The following is an 18,515-nucleotide window of genomic DNA, read 5'->3' on the forward strand; positions in this document are numbered from 1 at the left end:
GGAATAAAAGGGAAGGTGCCCTGCTATTATTGGCTTGGCCATGAACCTGATTTGTGACCTTGGAAAACGATCTTGTAAGAATTCATTTCTTACCCACATTCAGAGCAAGTGCTGTAACATCAAACAATAAATGTCTGGCCTTTAACAGGGTAAGGGAAAGGTCCACAGCAGGCACATCACCTCAAGGGCTAAATGAGTCTACAAATACTTAGAATAAAGAACCAGACGGGGGTTCCCTAACCCAGACACAGCACACCCCGCTCAGCGTGGCTGTTGCCCACTGTCCCCTTGCACGTTCCTCCCTGCGCTGGGTTCGTGTGGCAGCGCCCGGCAGGGGGTACAGGGTGACAAACTCTGTGAGAAGGTGCCAGAAGCTGCCCCAAGTCCAACAGAGCCGGTGCCAGAGGGCTCCGTGATGGTCCCTATGCCGGCCAGGGCTGAGCTCACCAGCAGTGCCTCTGGGTAATGTATTTCGGGAGGTGAAACCCCCCTCACACCAGCAGCTGGGAGAGAGGAGTGGGAGGATGTGAGAGCAACAGCCCTGCAGACACCCAGGAAGGGGAAAAGGAGGGGAGGGGGCTCTGGGGCAGATTGTCCTGCAGCCCCCGGGGGTGTTAAATGTTCAAACACAAACACAGCAAGGTGGGGTTGGGAGGAGCCCCCTCAGAGAATTGTTCTCACCCTACCAACACAAAAGGTTCAGGCTTGGAGTGCCAGGACTGAGGACAAGGATGACTGATGACCTTCAGATTCCAGCTGAATGGTGGGATGGAGGTGAGAAAACAGAACCTCAGCACGTGGGGGGGGGGAGAGGGTTTTTCCCTGTGTGCTGGCTTGACTTTTGGGGCTTTTCTTTAGGCAGCTGCAGGAAAAGAGCCACTGTTGGCTGGTGAGAGCTCCTTTTCTGGCTCTGCTCTTTGCTATATATGTATATATATAGTAGTTAAGAACAGTTATCCTTCTTATATCCATTTTCTAATTAAAGCTCCTTTTTCTTAAATTTAATAAGGAGTGATGTGCTTATTGAGGAGGAATCCCCTCCTCTGTTTTTTGGTAAACATTTTGGTTATTCCCTCAAGCTAAGCCAATGGGGCAGCAGAGACCCCCCTGCAGCTCATGGGACCTCACAAAGGAGCAGGTGGGACCCCACGGGAACTCGTGCTGAGCAGGCTGTTCTGAACCCCACAGGAAGGAAGCCAGGCTGGAGCAGCCCGAGAGGAACTGCAGCCCCCAGGAAGGAACCACTGGGAGAGGCTCAGGAGAGACAGGGCGTGATGGACTGACACAGCCTCCATTCCCATCTCCTGCACTGCCCAGGAGAGGCAGAGAATCAGGGGTGAGGTTGAACCTGGCAGGAAAGGAGGGGTGGCAGGAAGGTGTTTTAACACTGGGGGTTTATTTCTCATTACCCTACTCTGATTTGATTGGTGACCAGTTCAGCTGATTTCCCCCACTGGGGTCTGTTCTGCCTGTGATGGTCATTGCTGAGTGGCCCCCCTGTCTTTACCCCAAGCTGAGCTCTCCATGGTATTTTCTCCCCCTCCCCAGCTGAGGCAGTGTCCCAGTTCAGCAGGTGGGACCAGTTTATCCCTGTGTGGGGGTGACCAAAGCTGTGCATTCTAAACCCTCTGGGCCATTGCCCAGCAACTGTTCCCAATGGCCCATTGGCAGCAGCTGCCCAGGGCACAGCTGAGCCCTCAGGCTGGGAGCTGGCTGGGAAAGAAGCCTGGCAGAGGAGCTGGGAGAACTGCCCTGCAGGGACTCCTTGGCACCTCCACACCCACCTGAGGGCTCAGCTCTGCTCAGGGGCCAGCAACCATTCCAAAATCCCCCCTGACTGCCAGAGTCAGATCCCCCAGGGTGAACTCCCTGCCTTGGGGGAGGCACTGGGGGCTCCCACCCAAACCTGAGGGGAGACAATCTTGGGCTTTGGGGACTTCTGGGACCACTCACTGGATGCAGAGGAGGAGCAGACCCTGGCCAGGAGGAGCCCACCACTCTCCACCAGACTGTGCCATCATCTGCACCAACAGATTTTTCCCTTCCTTTTCCTTTGGACTCGGAGGAACCACGTGGGGCTCAGCACAGGGGCCACCAAACCCCCCTGTGTTTGTGCCCCAGGGGGTGGGTTACACTGCTGGGGTTGGGGGTTAAACCCAATTTCTCTTTGTGCCATTGCATTTATTGTAATATTGTTATTAAACTGTAACTGAGTTATAATCTCTCTTGTGTGTTGGGTTGGTTTCTCCTGCCAGTTTACCCTTCAACCAGCACAGAGGGCAGTGATGGAGCAGCTCTGGTGGGCACCATGCCCAGCCCACCCCACCCCACCTGTGTCAGCTGATGGTGCTCCCCCAAAGCCACATCACCTCAGACACAGAACATTTTAGGGAGCAGTTTCCATTTGGATCCAACTCGCCCCATGTCCATGTGGTCATTCCCTCTGAAATGGTGAGGAAAATCCCCAGCCAGGGCAGTGCAAGGAACAGGACTGGCCCCTTTAGCAGGAACCCCATTGGGCCCACTGGATTGTACTGTGAAACTGAGTAAAATCCTTGTTATTGCACACAGGTTCTATCTACTTTCTTCAGACTTTCTTCAAAAACGTAGGTGGAGAATGTCCCAGTTATTGTCAACATCTGGAAGAACGGTTTGAAAACTGTATTTTCTTTAAAGAAATCAATTTTCCATTCTTCCACAGGATCCTACCAACTTTTACTCTAAACAGGTGCCCCTCATCTGAATTTCAAGTGGCTCCTGAAAGTCACTGAGACAGTTTTATCCAAATGTTGACTAACAGGCTTTTCTTAAGTACCTGCTTTCCTTATGTTCAACACTTTTATCAGATTTTTCTATGTCTAAACTTTTAGAATCATTCAAGGACACAAGTTTTTTTAATTCATGTTTACAGTTACTCCAAGTTAAGTCCCAGCAATTTTTCACTTTTAAAGCTGAAATGAAATGCTGCAGAACAACCTTTAAGCAGACAAAATTAACCAATCCTTAGGAAAAATAATTAAAGAAAAATGAAACCAGATGTGCCCTTCAACTGCTGGCCTGTGGACTGTCATCCTGTGCCTCAGACTCTGCCCCTCTGCAAACAGCAGAAACCCAACAGCAAGAGACCAACTCTGTGAATTAAGATGGTGGGAACACACAGGACCTGGCCCTTCAGACAACCAGGCCAGAATCATGTCACCTACAAATCTGCATAAAAGTTTCTCCTGGACTCAGCACTGGGGAGGCCACACCTGGAGTGTTGTGTTCAGTTCTGGGCCCCTCAGGTCAGGAAAGAGATTGAGGGGCTGGAGTGGGGCCAGAGAAGAGCAACGAGGCTGGAGAAGGGACTGGATGTGGCACTGAGTGTCCTCTGAAACACCTCCAGGGACAGAGAATCCACCATGTCTTGATCCAACCCCACTGTGATCACCAGCCCAGGGCACTCTGTGCCCTGGGCTGGTGATCACAGTGGGGTTGGATCAAGGGTTGGTCTTGATAAGCTCAGAGGTCTCTTCCAACCCAACAGAGAAGAGCAACGAGGCTGGTGAAGGGACTGGAGCACAAGTGCTGTGGGGAGAGGCTGAGGGAGCTGGGGGTGTTCAGCCTGGAGAAGAGGAGGCTCAGAGGTGACCTCAGCACTGTCTGGAACTGCCTGAAGGGAAGTTCTGGCCAGGTGGGGGTTGGTCTCTTCTCCCAGGCACTCAGCAATAGGACAAGGGGGCACGATGGGCTCAAGCTCTGCCAGGGGAAATTGAAGTTGGAGAGCAGAAGGAAATTCTTTGCAGAGAGAGTGCTCAGGCATTGGAATGGGCTGCCCAGAGAGGGGGTGGATTCCCCATCCCTGGAGGGTTTTCAGCTGAGCTTGGCCGTGGCACTGAGTGCCATGATCTGGTAAAGGGACTGGAGTTGGACCAAGAGTTGGACTTGATGATCTCGAAGGTCTTTTCCAACCCAACCCATTCTGTCATTCTATGGATGTGGGACTGAGTGAGAATCCACCATGTCTTGATCCAACCCCACTGTGATCACCAGCCCAGGGCACAGTGGGGTTGGATCAAGGGTTGGATTGATGATCTCAGAGGTCTTTTCCAACCCAATCCATTCTGTCATTCTATGGATGTGGGACTGAGTGAGAATCCACCATGTCTTGATCCAACCCTACTGTGATCACCAGCCCAGGTCACGTAGTGCCCTGGGCTGGTGATCACAGTGGGGTTGGACCAAGGGTTGGATTGATGATCTCAGAGGTCTTTTCCAACCCAGTCCATTCTATGATTCCATGTGGCACAAGTGAAAGATGGTGTTACAAAGGTATAGAAACAGATCACTTGATCCCAGTGCTGTTGTTCTTTCAACTCAGCAATGGTTTCCCAAAGGCAAAGCAACGTGGTGCTGTCAAGCCCAGATCAAATTAATATTTTGGACCTTATTTATTTAGACTGATGTTCCAATTATGCCCAAATAAGTGAGGTTTTACAATCAAGACTCACCCAATCTGTGTTGGCATCACCCAGCCCTGCTGGCAAAGGGCACACACCCTCCTGCTTTGCCCACACCTGGTGCCCTCCACACCCTCAGCTCTCTCCCTGCTCCTCCACTCCAGGCAAGGATCTGCTCTGACTGGTGCACAGCAGCTGATCCCCATGGGAAGCAGCCATGTCTGCTCCTGAATCCAAGCACTTCCCCACTGCAGCTCACCCTTCCCAGCAGGAATGTTCTGCAGGCAGAGGGGATTCACTCTGGGCTGGCAGGGGCTGCACCTTCAGCAGCAGCTCAGTTAGAGATGGGCAGGTGAGACACCACCAACCAACCCCAGAGTGCTCCAGGCTGGAGGGGACCCTGCAGAGCTCAGCCCTTCAGCACAGGCAGGTCCAGGAGGCCATCCAGGAAAATGCCCAGCCACATTCCCAGTGCCATGGACAGGGGCTGCCCAGCCCTGTGGGTGACCTGCCCCAGTGCTGGACCATTATCAAACAGCTCAGAGGGAACTGCACCACACTGAGCTCAGCAAACCAGGGACATCAGAAAACACCGGAATACCAAAGCTCTGCCTGGGAAGAGAGGGAGAGATCCAGCCCTTCAGAGCCAGACTGTGCTGAGGACTTTGTGAACACAACTCACTCTTTTGCTTTGTTTGGAACCAACCTTAAATCCACAGGGCCTTAATCAAATGATACCTGAAGACACTCAGTGATGTGGATGAAGTAACTTTGGAGCTTATGTACAGCACAGCAGGCTCAGAGCAGTAAACAGAATTATCTTCCTCCAGACACACCAGGGGAATGAGAAAACAGTTCCAAGTCACTAAGAGACCCTTTGAGAAGGAAGATCACACAATTTCTTTTTGTTGACATCATGCTTCACTAAGAATTGAAAATTAACCTTCATTTTTAACCTGTTTCTTTAACAGGATCTTAAAGCCAGCCAGACAAAAAAACATCATCCCCAACACAGAACTGAGACAAACAACCTCACTGTCAGGTTGGCTTCAATACCACACACAAGGGGAAAGGCAGTGCTGAAATCACCTGCAAGCTGGACAAGACTGAGGTCACCACTTGAAAACCAGAACACAGAACTTGCATCCTCACAAAAATCAGGACAAACTGCACCCTTGCCCACACTAAGGGAGCTCAGAGCAGCACATCCAACACACCAGCCAGACAGCTGGACTTACATGCTTGAACACTCTGGGAAGGGAGGGAAGGGCCCCATGTCCAGCACCATCAGGGCCCCCAACCTAAAACTGCCTTTGGCTTCACTTTTCTTCTGCCTCTGGAGCTGGTCACAGGTTCCCACTGAGCCATCCTGCAGTACCAACAATGCCTGGGAATTAAAGCCTGTCCTGCAGCTCCCCCAGACATTCCCAACCATCCTTCCCACAGGATTTAAGGGCTGTAGCCCATGTGAAGTTTAGTTTTTTATTTTACAAGATTAAAGCCACCTCAGTTTCCCCACTGCCAGTCCTGAATTTACTCCCTATTTCCTAGTTCTGCTTTACCTGATGGGTGTATTTGCCCAACGAGGCCTCTGGGCTGAGCCTGTGAAAAACCCCCAGGCAGAGCAACTCAGACAGAAATTTCTACAACTGTGCAGCTTTTGGATTTGCAAATAAACTGCTTAAATAGCACCAAAGTTGCCACTGGTCAGCAACCTGTGTAACCAAGCTCTTGATTTTTTCAAGGTTTCACTCCTTTTCTAGAGAAAGAAAAAAAATCAACACCAATCAATCCATCTTGAATGATAACTGGATTTTATCACAGACTATGAAAGTTTAATTTTTCTCCTTTGGTAAATCAGGGCACTTTCCCTCTTTTGGAGTCACTATAAACCCTTCCCTTATATTTGCCACTGAATTCCTCCAGTTTCTTGTTTCCCCCTCCCCACAGCACTGGCACAACCTGGCACTGCCCCAGCCAGAACTGATTCCTCTTCCCAATCCCCTGCAGGCCCAGGCTGAGCTCCAGCAACACCAAAGTGATTCCAGCAGGCTCAGCACCATCCCCAGGCCTTGCCTTGATCAAGGACACTTGGAATGATTGGAGTGACCAAACTTCACATGCACTTTGTCACAGACCACAGAGATTTGTTTTATGGGGAGCACAGCCCACTTTAGCTTTGCTTTGGTATCCTCCATGTAAAAACCTCTCCCTTTTCCACCCTCCAAGCAGAGGGTGCAGGAGTCCAGCTGGGAGAGAACTGGGAATTTCAGGCTTCCACAATTAAGGTCACCTTATTGCAGAATTCATATTACACCAAATCATTGCACAGAAAATGAAGACACTCAGCACCATCCCCAGGCCTTGCCTTGATCAAGGACACTTGGAATGATTGGAGTGACCAAACTTAACATGCACTTTGTCACAGACCACAGAGATTTGTTTTATGGGGAGCACAGCCCACTTTAGCTTTGCTTTGGTATCCTCCATGTAAAAACCTCTCCCCTTTCCACCCTCCAAGCAGAGGGTGCAGGAGTCCAGCTGGGAGAGAACTGGGAATTTCAGGCTTCCACAATTAAGGTCACCTTATTGCAGAATTCATAATACACCAAATCATTGCACAGAAAATGAAGACACCCTGAGCTGAGCCCTGCACAGACCCTGACACAGCTCACACAGCCCTGACAGAGAGAAATAACAAAGTCACTGCAGTCTCTCAGAGACTCAATCCCAGTGGTGCAAACGTTGGTTCTGGGGCACACCTGGCACAGAACACGAGTCAAGGAATGCAGCTGTGCCACTCCAGGGCAGCGTGAAGGGACTCAGAGTGTCCCTGCAGGGAACACAGAGGGCTGGGACTGACTCACTGTTACTGTGGCATCCCATCTGACACCCCAAACAATCTGTAACATCACTCAGAACAAAGACAGAACTCACTCAAACGTGCAGAAAATTCAACAAAAACCTTCAGACCAAGTGACCAACATCACACTGTGAGCTGAAAAGTTTGAGTAAAAAAAATAGAGCAAAGTTTGTTTTGCCAACTTAAAAAATCTGCACTCCTTCCTCTGACTACCAGAAGGTCCAAGTGAGTAAATTCCCAAGTTTTCTGTTTCTATGGCCATGTTTATTTTGTACCATGTATGAGAATGGGCTAAGTCACCATGACAAAGCTTTCTGTGCTTTAAAACAAAAAAGGACTAAATCCCCAAGTTTTTGGGGCACAAATTGTAGAGAAATCTTTATAAACATCTACAGAGGCAGCATTTTTTTAGAAGGGTCTTAGTAAGTTACTCCAGTTTTCATCATTCTAAATCTTGTATGCTGGAAGACTCCTAAGATTTTAACATTAAATAAAAAAATTTCTTATTACAGAAGTTTAAAACTTCACCAACAGCACACTGATTGTTTTTCTTTTAAACAGTGTAAGTCTGGATTCCACAAGTGAACAGACTTTCCTGTCAAATTGAATTTTTTGCACACTTTCCAAAGCATCTGAATGAGAATCCCCTGGGCCTTTATTTCTGCAGGTGAGCAGGGGATGGATGGAGGGGGGACAGGAATGGGGGGACAGGAATGGGGAGGGGACAGGAATGGGGAGGGGACAGGAATGGGGAGGGGGGACAGGAATGGGGAGGGGGGACAGGAATGGGGAGGGGGGACAGGAATGGGGAGGGGGGACAGGAATGGGGAGGGGGGACAGGAATGGGGAGGGGGGACAGGAATGGGGAGGGGGGGACAGGAATGGGGAGGGGGGACAGGAATGGGGAGGGGGGACAGGAATGGGGAGGGGGGACAGGAATGGGGAGGGGGGACAGGAATGGGGGGGACAGGAATGGGGGGGACAGGAATGGGGGGGACAGGAATGGGGGGACAGGAATGGGGGGACAGGAATGGGGAGGGGAGGACAGGAATGGGGGGACAGGAATGGGGAGGGGGGGACAGGAATGGGGGGGACAGGAATGGGGGGACAGGAATGGGGGGACAGGAATGGGGGGACAGGAACGGGGAGGGGACACAGAAATGGGGAGGGGACACAGAAATGGGGAGGGGACACAGAAATGGGGAGGGGACACAGAAATGGGGAGGGGACACAGAAATGGGGAGGGGACACAGAAATGGGGAGGGGACACAGAAATGGGGAGGGGACACAGAAATGGGGAGGGGACACAGAAATGGGGAGGGGACACAGAAATGGGGAGGGGACACAGAAATGGGGAGGGGACACAGAAATGGGGAGGGGACACAGAAATGGGGAGGGGACACAGAAATGGGGAGGGGACACAGAAATGGGGAGGGGACACAGTGTATGGTCTCCACCTCATTCTCTCCAACTCCAACCTTAAGCAGCCCCTGAATGGGCAGCTCTGAGGAAAAGCCCGGGCAGGGTGTCCATCCTAACCCTGAAATCCCGGGAATGTGCAAGGCAGGCCCAGCCCCTGTCCTGGTGAAACACAAACGGCTCAGGAGGAGCCCTGAGAGGGCTGAGAATTCCAGAGAACATTTGGACTGAATGAGAACCGAGGTCATGAAGAGAAGGGAAGTTTGGGGCACCGCGTTTGAAGCAGTTTGAGCCAGGGCTGAGCCAGAGCTGTTCTGTACCTGCTTTTGGATCTTCAAGGTTACAAATAATCTGAAATAATCCAATCCTGTCTGCAGGTAATTTAAAAACCGTAGAGAAAACTTATGACTTGTGTATCCTCTGTATCCTCTCCTGTGAAGCGCCCAGGAAAGCAGCCCCTTAATGAGAGACTAATTGCTGCACTAATGACAACAGAATCTGTGGAAAGGTTAAGTGCAAACCCTTCGCGCTGCAGACCAGAAGAAGCAGCTCAAAAAAAGATGAGTGTGGGAGGACAGGGAATAAAACACAATCATCACAATAAAACAAAGTGGTCCAAATGGAAGAGCACTTTGCAGAACACGCAAAGATCAGTAACCCAGATCTTCTGGTTACACAAAAATCCAACTCCACCCTCGACTTTTGAGGGCTGGAGAAGAAACAAGACAATGCCCCTTAATGAGTATTTCAGTTTACACTCAAAACGAGCCAACAAAAAGTTGTTGAAGCTGTCAGAGAACACAGAGGGGAGAAAGAGGGAGTGAAAGGAGAAAGAAAGGAAGAGGAACAAGCCCTGTCTTAAAAAATAACACAGGCACGAGAAACTGTTGGGAAGTCACACACCAAATAATGTGCATTTGCAACACTCATGACCTAAATCAGCACGTGATCGACACCAACAATGATAATCATCATCTTCCAGAAGCTCTTTTTGTAGATTCTTCCTCGGGAGGGTTTGAAGGGTTAAAAAAAAAGGAATACAAAGAGGAGAAAACCCGAAATTCTTCATTGGGAGGGTTCAGGCTTTAAAAAGAAGGAATACGAAGAAGAGAAAACTCTAAATTGTTCCTCGGGAGGGGTCAGGCTTTAAAAACAAGCAATGCACAAGAGGAGAAAATCCACCATCACTTGAACTTCTCCCTAGTTATGAACCACTCCGAATTAGTGGAAAGGCGGGAGGTGAAGATCCACAAACATCCCCACGGGGGAAAATTCTTTCCGGAGAATAATCAGATATTGGAATGGGCTGCCCAGAGAGGGGGTGGATTCCCCATCCCTGGAGGTTTTTCAGCTGAGCTTGGCCGTGGCACTGAGTGCCATGATCTGGTAAAGGGACTGGAGTTGGCCCAAGGGTTGGACTTGATGATCTCGGAGGGCTTTTCCAACCCAATCCATTCTATAAATCCATGAAGAAACTTTCCCCAGGGCTCAGCACTAAACACAGAGTGATGTTTCCATGGATGTGATAATTTGAGTACCATTAATGAGAGGTGGCCCAGCCCCTCCTGGGGCACGTGGAGGGCTCGGGGATGGGGAGGGCACACCCCGCAGGGCATGGACAAACCAAAAGCACACAAAGACGGTGTAAATGGCGCTTTTTCTGCCACCGCCGGTTCGTCGCCGCTGCGGTGCCCGCGGGGCCGGCCCCGCGGGCACCGCAGCGGCGACGAACCGGCGAGGGCTTCCCCACCATGCCCACACGTGGAGCCGGAGCCGCCCCCGGGGCCTCCCCACGGAGCCTCCTCCGCTGGGCCGCGGCCCGGGCCCGGCGCGGCCCGCCCGCCGCCATCCCGCCTCCCTCCCGCCCAACAGCGCCAGGCCCGGCCCCACCCCACGGATCCGCCCGTCCCGGCCATACCTGACGGGCTCTGCGGTCATGACTCCGCTGGTCGGAGCGGAGCGGGGCGGGGCGGCCGCCCGGGCCGGGTCCGCGCTCAGGCTTTGGGCGCAGACAAAGCCGCGGCCGCCGCCATCGCCAGCGCCGCCGCCATCTTGTCGGGGAGCTCCGGAGGGGGGGACCGGCCTCCGCCGCCGCCTCCCATTGGCTCGCGGCCGCCCACAGCTATTTTCTGATTGGGCGGCGCCGCGCCCGCTGTTGCTAGGGTGAGTGACGTCAGCGCACCAAGCTGCCCCGCCGTGATTGGATGGGGCGGGGCTGACGTCACGCTGGCGTCATGCAAGGTGGCCCGTGACATCATTTAGCAACAAAGTGCAGTGACGCCTCTGCCCGGCAGGGGGCTCCGGCCGGGAGCGGGCACAGCGCGTGGGAATGGAGACAGTGCGGGGACAGCAGCGGCTGCCACCAGGAGCCACCCCAGCACCGGGGTCACTCCAGGAGCGTTCTGCAGCATGGGCTCACCTGCCCAGCACGGGCTCACCTGCAGAGCATGGACCCACCTGCAGAGCATGGACCCACCTGCAGAGCATCGTCTCACCTGCAGCATGGGCTCACCTGCAGCACGGGCTCACCTGCAGCACGGGCTCACTTGCAGCACGGGCTCACTTGCAGCACGAGCTCACCTGCAGAGCATCGGCTCACCTGCAGCACAGACCCACCTGCACAGCACAGGCTCACCTGACCAGCATGTGCTCTCCTGAACAGCATCAGCCCACCTGCAGGACAGACTCACCTGCAGCACAGGCTCACCTGCACAGAGTGGGCTCACTTGCAGCACGGGCTCACCTGCAGAGCATGGACCCACCTGAAGAGCATGGACCCACCTGCAGAGCATCGTCACACCTGCAGCATGGGCTCACCTGCAGCACAGGCTCACCTGACCAGCATGGGCTCACCTGCAGCACAGGCTCACCTGCAGCACGGGCTCACCTGCCCAGCGTGGGCTCACCTGTGCAGTGTGGGCTCACCTGTGCAGTGTGGGCTCACTTGCAGCATGAGCTCACCTGCAGAGCATTGGCTCACCTGCAGACCATCGGCTCACCTGCAGAGCATGGACCCACCTGCAGAGCATCGTCACACCTGCAGCATGGGCTCACCTGCAGCATGGGCTCACCTGCAGCATGGGCTCACCTGACCAGCATGGGCTCACCTGACCAGCGTGGGCTCACCTGACCAGCGTGGGCTCTCCTGAACACCATCAGCCCACCTGCAGGACAGACCCACCTGCAGCACGGGCTCACCTGCACAGAGTGGGCTCACTTGCAGCACAGGCTCACCTGCACAGAGTGGGCTCACTTGCAGCACGGGCTCACCTGCAGGGCATGGACCCACCTGCAGAGCATTGTCTCACCTGCAGCATGGGCTCACCTGCAGCACAGGCTCACCTGACCAGCATGGGCTCACCTGCAGCACGGGCTCACCTGCCCAGCGTGGGCTCACCTGTGCAGTGTAGGCTCACTTGCAGCACGAGCTCACCTGCAGAGCATTGGCTCACCTGCAGAGCATCGGCTCACCTGCAGCACGGATCCACCTGCACAGCACAGGCTCACCTGCAGCACAGACCCACCTGCACAGCATGGACTCACCTGCAGCACAGACCCACCTGCACAGCACGGGCTCACCTGCAGCACACACCCACCTGCACAGCACGGCCTCACCTGCAGCACAGGCTCACCTGCAGCACAGACCCACCTGCAGCACAGACCCACCTGCACAGCACAGACCCACCTGCAGCACACACCCACCTGCCACAGTCAGTCTCCGTGTCTGCACACATCACCCACACAGTAACGCGGTTACTCAGACCAGCAACAGCACCACAGAGAGCCCCCTCCTCTGCAGGGAGCACCTGAACAGCCCTCAGACTGCGGGGATCCCAGAATGATCAGCACCTGCAGGGAGCACCAGAGTGACCCTCGTCCTCCTCCTCCATGGGGAGCACCAGAGTGACCCTCCTCCCTGGCAGGGATCAATCAATCACGGCACTCACAGCTCACCAGGACACGAGCCCAGAGGCTTGGGGGAAGTTTCCCAAGCCCAGGGATGGGACAGCCAGGCAGGGGGGACATGAAAGACACTGAGAAGGACGGAGGCTGCCCCTGACCAGCCCCACTCCCCGCAGCCTCAGCCCAGCTTGCCCATGTTTGAACACACAAGGAAACACATCCTTGGCAGCTTCACCCAGGTATGCCAAGACCATTTTCCATGCTCTGGGCACAGAGTGACTGGAGAGCAGCCAGGGGGAAAGGGACCTGGGGGTTGGATTGGCAGGAGGCTGAAGATGAGCCAGCAGAGTGTGCCCAGGTGGGCAAGAAGGCCAATGGCATCCTGGCCTGGCTCAGCAATGGGGTGGCAGCAGGCCCAGGGCAGTGACCCTTCCCCTGGACTCAGCACTGGGGAGGCCACACCTGGAGTGTTGTGTTCAGTTCTGGGCCCCTCAGGTCAGGAAAGAGATTGAGGGGCTGGAGCGGGGCCAGAGAAGAGCAACGAGGCTGGAGAAGGGACTGGAGCACAAGTGCTGTGGGGAGAGGCTGAGGGAGCTGGGGGTGTTCCGCCTGGAGAAGAGGAGGCTCAGAGGTGACCTCAGCACTGTCTGGAACTGCCTGAAGGGAAGTTCTGGCCAGGTGGGGGTTGGTCTCTTCTCCCAGGCACTCAGCAATAGGACAAGGGGGCACGATGGGCTCAAGCTATGCCAGGGGAAATTGAAGTTGGAGAGCAGAAGTCAATTCTTTGCAGAGAGAGTGCTCAGGGATTGGAATGGGCTGCCCAGAGAGGGGGTGGATTCCCCATCCTGGAGGTTTTTAAGGTGAGACTGGACATGGCACTGAGTGCCATGATCTGGTGATCACAGTGGGGTTGGACCAAGGGTTGGACTTGATGATCTCAGAGGTCTGTTCCAGCCCAGCTGATTCTCTGATTCCTGTCAGATGGTGTGTGTAAAGAAGGGGATTGGAATACAGCCTATTCCAAGGGAAAGGAGGCACAGGCTGTCGTGAGAAGGTGACCAAAACTCCACTGGCTGAGGTTTTGTGTGAACTTCCATCTCCTCACACAACCAAAACAGAACCAACCACCAAAACCACGTCCCGTATGACACAGAATCTGAAAGAGGTGACAAGTATTATGCACTTATTATAAAGAAAACCAGTTTTGAAATTTTTTTTCTCCAGAAACTAAAGGAAAAATAAAATGTACCAACTCACCTGTGTCAATAAAGCAACGTATGAAACACAAGAAAATATCCAAGCAAATCACCCTTAAATACTCATTTTGTTTGCAGAGGCAACGACATCAGAATCAACAGAAGCTCAGCATGTACCACCTCACATATCCCAGGGAAATTCTACAGATGGGTCTAAACACAATTTGGTTGAGAATGTAACATTTTACCCAAGAGCTGCATCCTGTAATGGCTGAATTAGCAGAGGTTTAACTGCAGCTCTGTTATCAAACCTCATCTCATGGCCAGTGCTACTCCTGGAGAAGACCAAACATTGCCTGAGTTCTCACTCAGTGTCAAAAGGGAAAAATAAATCCTTGTGAACTGACTGCTACAAATTCCATCACAAACTGCAGGGGGTTTGCCATGGTCAGATGAAGGAAACTGGAAGCATCACCTGCTCTCAGCTCTGCACTGGGGTTCCAACTACGAGATTAACATAAGAAGACAAAACACTCATTTTCCTCCTCAGGGGATTTAGTCTGTAATGCTGACAAATATCTGACTGGTTTAGAATAACAACACAGATTTAATACTATTACTCTGTAATATTTTATTCTTTTACTATTTCCTCGGGAGATGGAGGGAGGTATTTGAAAGCAGTTTAGAAACCAAACTTAACTGCCTCCAACTCATATCTGAAGTCACAGAGAAGGTCGAGATAAAATAAAATTGGGAGTGCTCCCATCTCCCAGCAATTACTCCAGAGGACAAAACCTGACATTATCATCAGGGTGTCAAAAAGCAGATTGTAGAGGGACACTGAAATCTGTGTGACACTCCACATGCATCCATAGGGAAACATCTGCACTCCCACACTCATCCAGCAGAGCAGGAGAACCAGCACTCACGGCTCAGTTTGCAGGACAAACCAAAGGCCACTGTAAAGGCTCATCACACTGATTGTTTCTTTTCATAATAATACTAATTAATTTTCTTAAATATAATATATATTAGCCTACTTTTAAGGAAAATGGCTGAAAGACAAGCATAGTTATCAACTGACAAGAGAATATTTTAATAACTTGAGAGGCTTCTGACCTAGAAATACAAAGTACATATACATCTTTTTCATGTTATCTCTGATAAAAGGAGCACAATTAATGCAGAGCAATAAAACACTACGTTGTCTTAGTTTGAGGGAAAACTAAAATGTTTGCCAAAAAACAGAGGAGGGGATTCCTCCTCAATGATCACATCACTCCTTATTAAATTTAAGAAAAAGGAGCTTTAATTAGAAAATGGATATAAGAAGGATAACTGTTCTTAACTACTATATATATACATATATATGTAGATATGGATATAACTGTAAACAGACCAGAGCAAGCTACTCCCCAGCACCAAAAGTAAAACCAAAAGAGAACAACCCCCAGACTGTTGGTTCCTCCTGGAGCAGTTCTATTTATGGCAGTGTCAGTGTCACACCTGGGCTGGCTGCGAGGGGAATCCTCAGTCTTTTCCCAGCGAGGCAGAGACAAGGAGTGGACACTCACGTGGACTCTCTTCTCTCTCTCCTTGTCCTCTGTTCCAAATGAAGAAGGAAAGGCTGTGAGTGGAGGAATGGTGATAATTCCCAGGAATCTCCTTGCAGTCCAAGTCGGTCCTCAGGAAGAAAAAAGGTTTGCAGTGTGTCCTGAAAGCAGCTGTGACTCTCCTCTCCTCTCTCTCAAGCTCAGGGTGCCCAGAGATGGAGGGGGCAAAGCAAAGAGCAGAGCCAGAAAAGGAGCTCTCACCAGCTGAGCAAGCAGAGTCTCTTTTTCTGCAGCTGCCCAAAAAAATCAGTCCAGCCAGCACACAGGGAAAAAAACCCAAACCTCTCCTCCCCCCCCATCACTGCTGGGGTTCTGATTTCTCACCTCCATCCCACCATTCAGCTGGAATCTGAAGGTCATCAGTCATCCTTGTCCTCAGTCCTGGCACTCCCAAACCCAACCCTTTGTGTTGGTAGGGTGAGAAAAATTCCCTGAGGGGGCTCCTCCCAACCCCACCTTGCTGTGTTTGAACCTTTGACATACATATACACCTTTTTCATATTATCTCTGATAAAAGCAGCACAATTAATCCAGACCAATAAAACACTATGACTAAATTAATTTTGCAGAACTGGACAATCCGAGCTGTTAAATGGAACCGGTTTTGTGGAACGAAACTCTGTTCCCTGTTCATCAGACAAAAGGCACAACAGCAGTGACAGCAGGTGATGCTCACTCAGGGCCTGGGTTTGCTCTCTGTTTGTTGCTCTGTTCCCCTCAGTAAAGTGCAAAGTGGAATCAGCTGAGTGATCTGTGGTTGAAAACCGAACCTTTTCAGCATGAGAAAGCAACAAACACCAAGGCCCAACACAGAAACCAAGTGCCAGGACTCTTCCAAATCCTCTGTGAGAATTATTCCTCACAGCAGATGAAAGCACTTGCAAATTTTTACTTCTTAAAAGTCCTGTTTTCACTTTAAATGGTTTTCTGTTCTAGAGTGGATATTTTTAAAACAGATTTCCACAAACCACTGCCAATAACCCTTGAAGGAACCCCACAGATCACTCCTTTCTCCTGATGAAGTTTGACTACAAAGTGCCATGAGATTTGGCATAATCTGATGTCCTGGGCACCACATCCAAAAGCATTCAGGAATCTGATTTTCTTTGGATGTTCCACATGTTTAGAAAGTTAAGCAATTGACTTTCTTCAGTATGTCTAAAACTCCTACTTTGATTTGTCAGGAATATAGACTGGGAATCAAAACATTCCTGCTACACTTAATTTTACACACCTTTAACGAGGCTCAGAACAAGCCTTGCTGTAAAATCATTTAGTTCCACATAAGCCTCTGGCCAGCTCTCATCTCTCTGTATTCCCCAGACACAGATGGCCTTCCCATTGCCTGCCAAGAATTTAAATTTGTGGCTCACTCGTGGCTGAGTGTGACTCTTAATCCAGGGATTGTGTCTGTACACTCGGCCACAGACACCACCAGACAGGGGATTAATTAAGGTTGTTTGCATGAGCACCAAGTACACACAGATGCAGAGCTGAGCACCAAGAACACACAGATGCAGAGCTGAGCACCAAGAACACACAGATGCAGAGCTGAGCACCAAGAACACACAGATGCAGAGCTGAGCACATCTTGCTGGAGGACTAAGCAGTTCTGGCCCTGAAGAGCAGCTGCTTGTGGAGCTTGTTAAGGGCCTAAATGCAGGAATGACCACAAGGCACCACCATCATGGAATCCTGGGATGGTTTGGGTTGGAAGGGACCTTAAAACTCATCTTGTTCCACCCCCTGCCGTGGACAGGGACACCTCCCACCAGCCCAGGTTGCTCCAAGCCCTGTCCAACCTGGCCTTGGACACTCCCAGGGCCAGCTGGACACTCCCAGCTTCTCTGGGCACCTGTGCCAGGGCTCATGATGCAGCTTGTTCTGTGCTGAACACTCCAACGGTTTGCAGACAAGGAACTTCCAGCAAATTGTACATAACACAAACCATTACCTCAATTAATCCAGTTCAATTTACTACCTTGCCTTGCACTTAGATCAGAACACCCTAAATTATTTCTAGGTATTATTCCAAAATATCTTTTAAATACACCACAGCTCCATCTCAAAAGCGAAAGGGAGGAGCAATCTGTGGCCAATCACATTAACAAAACCACACAGCCCATTTGCAGCTACAGAACACACCATTTCCTCCCATTATTGTAAGTGCTCTGGCAGGGTGAGCTTTCAGGGCACCTCTGAGCTGTTCAATGGGAGGAGATGGTCTCAGCAATCTCCAGTTTTCCCACATCAGATCTGGAAGGCATTGCCTTTTCCTCCTCTGTTCTGCTGGTCCACACCGTGTCACACCAACCAGACAGTGAGTTGCAAAAGCCAATGTCCCCAGCAGTCACTTTGGCACCAATTAGAGCAGCCCACTCATTACCTCTCAACTGCTGCACAAGTCAAACCTTTCCAGAATTCACCCTCTCTAAACCTGCTGCCAGTCCTGCACTCAGACCTTCTGCCCCACTACACTTGTTCCCTCCTCCATGCACTTCAGTTTCAGCCCAGGGAGCAGAAAAACCATTGGAAAAATGAAGCATTACTTTCATCTCATGTCAGCATGGAAAAAGAAATATCCAGAGCACTGTCTTGACCACCAATGGATGACCAACATGACCACCACCCACCTGCATGATGTGGAGCTGTTTAACCTTGGTCAATACACAAGATGGGTTTAGAGGGACAGAATGAATTCTGCACCATGTCAGAAGGAAACAATTAGAAAGGTTAGAAACAATTCTGGAGGTTTTAGAAAAACCATTACTTCCTTTGGAAGAGACTGCCAGTCCTTTCCACCCGTCCTGCTCATGACTGCAGGGCCACCAACCTGGAAGTTTATTGGGAGCAGGAAAATGAGCCCCAGGCACAGCAGTGCCAGGTTGTTCCAGGAGAATTTACAGTGCTGAGATTTCACCTCCAGGAACACTGGGAGCTGATTTCTCCAGGACTGCAGGAAGCCAAGGCTTTCACCTCAGGACAGCTGGCAAAGACAAGTCACAGCCATGGAATCTTTATGCCATTGGCAGGCTCCAGGAGCAGCTCTTTGGTGCTGAGATCCTGAGCCACAATTTTCCAC

At 51.3% G+C, this 18,515-nt stretch overlaps 1 protein-coding gene across 3 annotated transcripts in view; it reads right to left on the minus strand.

The window, feature by feature from the left end:
• The window catches only part of ATRX (ATRX chromatin remodeler), a 92,102-nt gene extending 81,311 nt beyond the window's left edge, over positions 1 to 10,791 (minus strand). For all 3 annotated transcript variants that reach the window (XM_071569534.1, XM_071569533.1, XM_071569532.1), the window contains exon 1: positions 10,640 to 10,791. In XM_071569534.1, coding sequence (XP_071425635.1) covers positions 10,640 to 10,659 — 20 coding nt within the window. In that variant the 5' untranslated portion in view covers positions 10,660 to 10,791. The remainder of the gene's footprint in view (positions 1 to 10,639) is intronic.
• Between the last annotated feature and the right edge of the window lie 7,724 nt (positions 10,792 to 18,515).

The sequence above is a fragment of the Pithys albifrons genome, chromosome 14, assembly GCF_047495875.1.
Source record: "Pithys albifrons albifrons isolate INPA30051 chromosome 14, PitAlb_v1, whole genome shotgun sequence".
Taxonomy (NCBI): domain Eukaryota; kingdom Metazoa; phylum Chordata; class Aves; order Passeriformes; family Thamnophilidae; genus Pithys; species Pithys albifrons.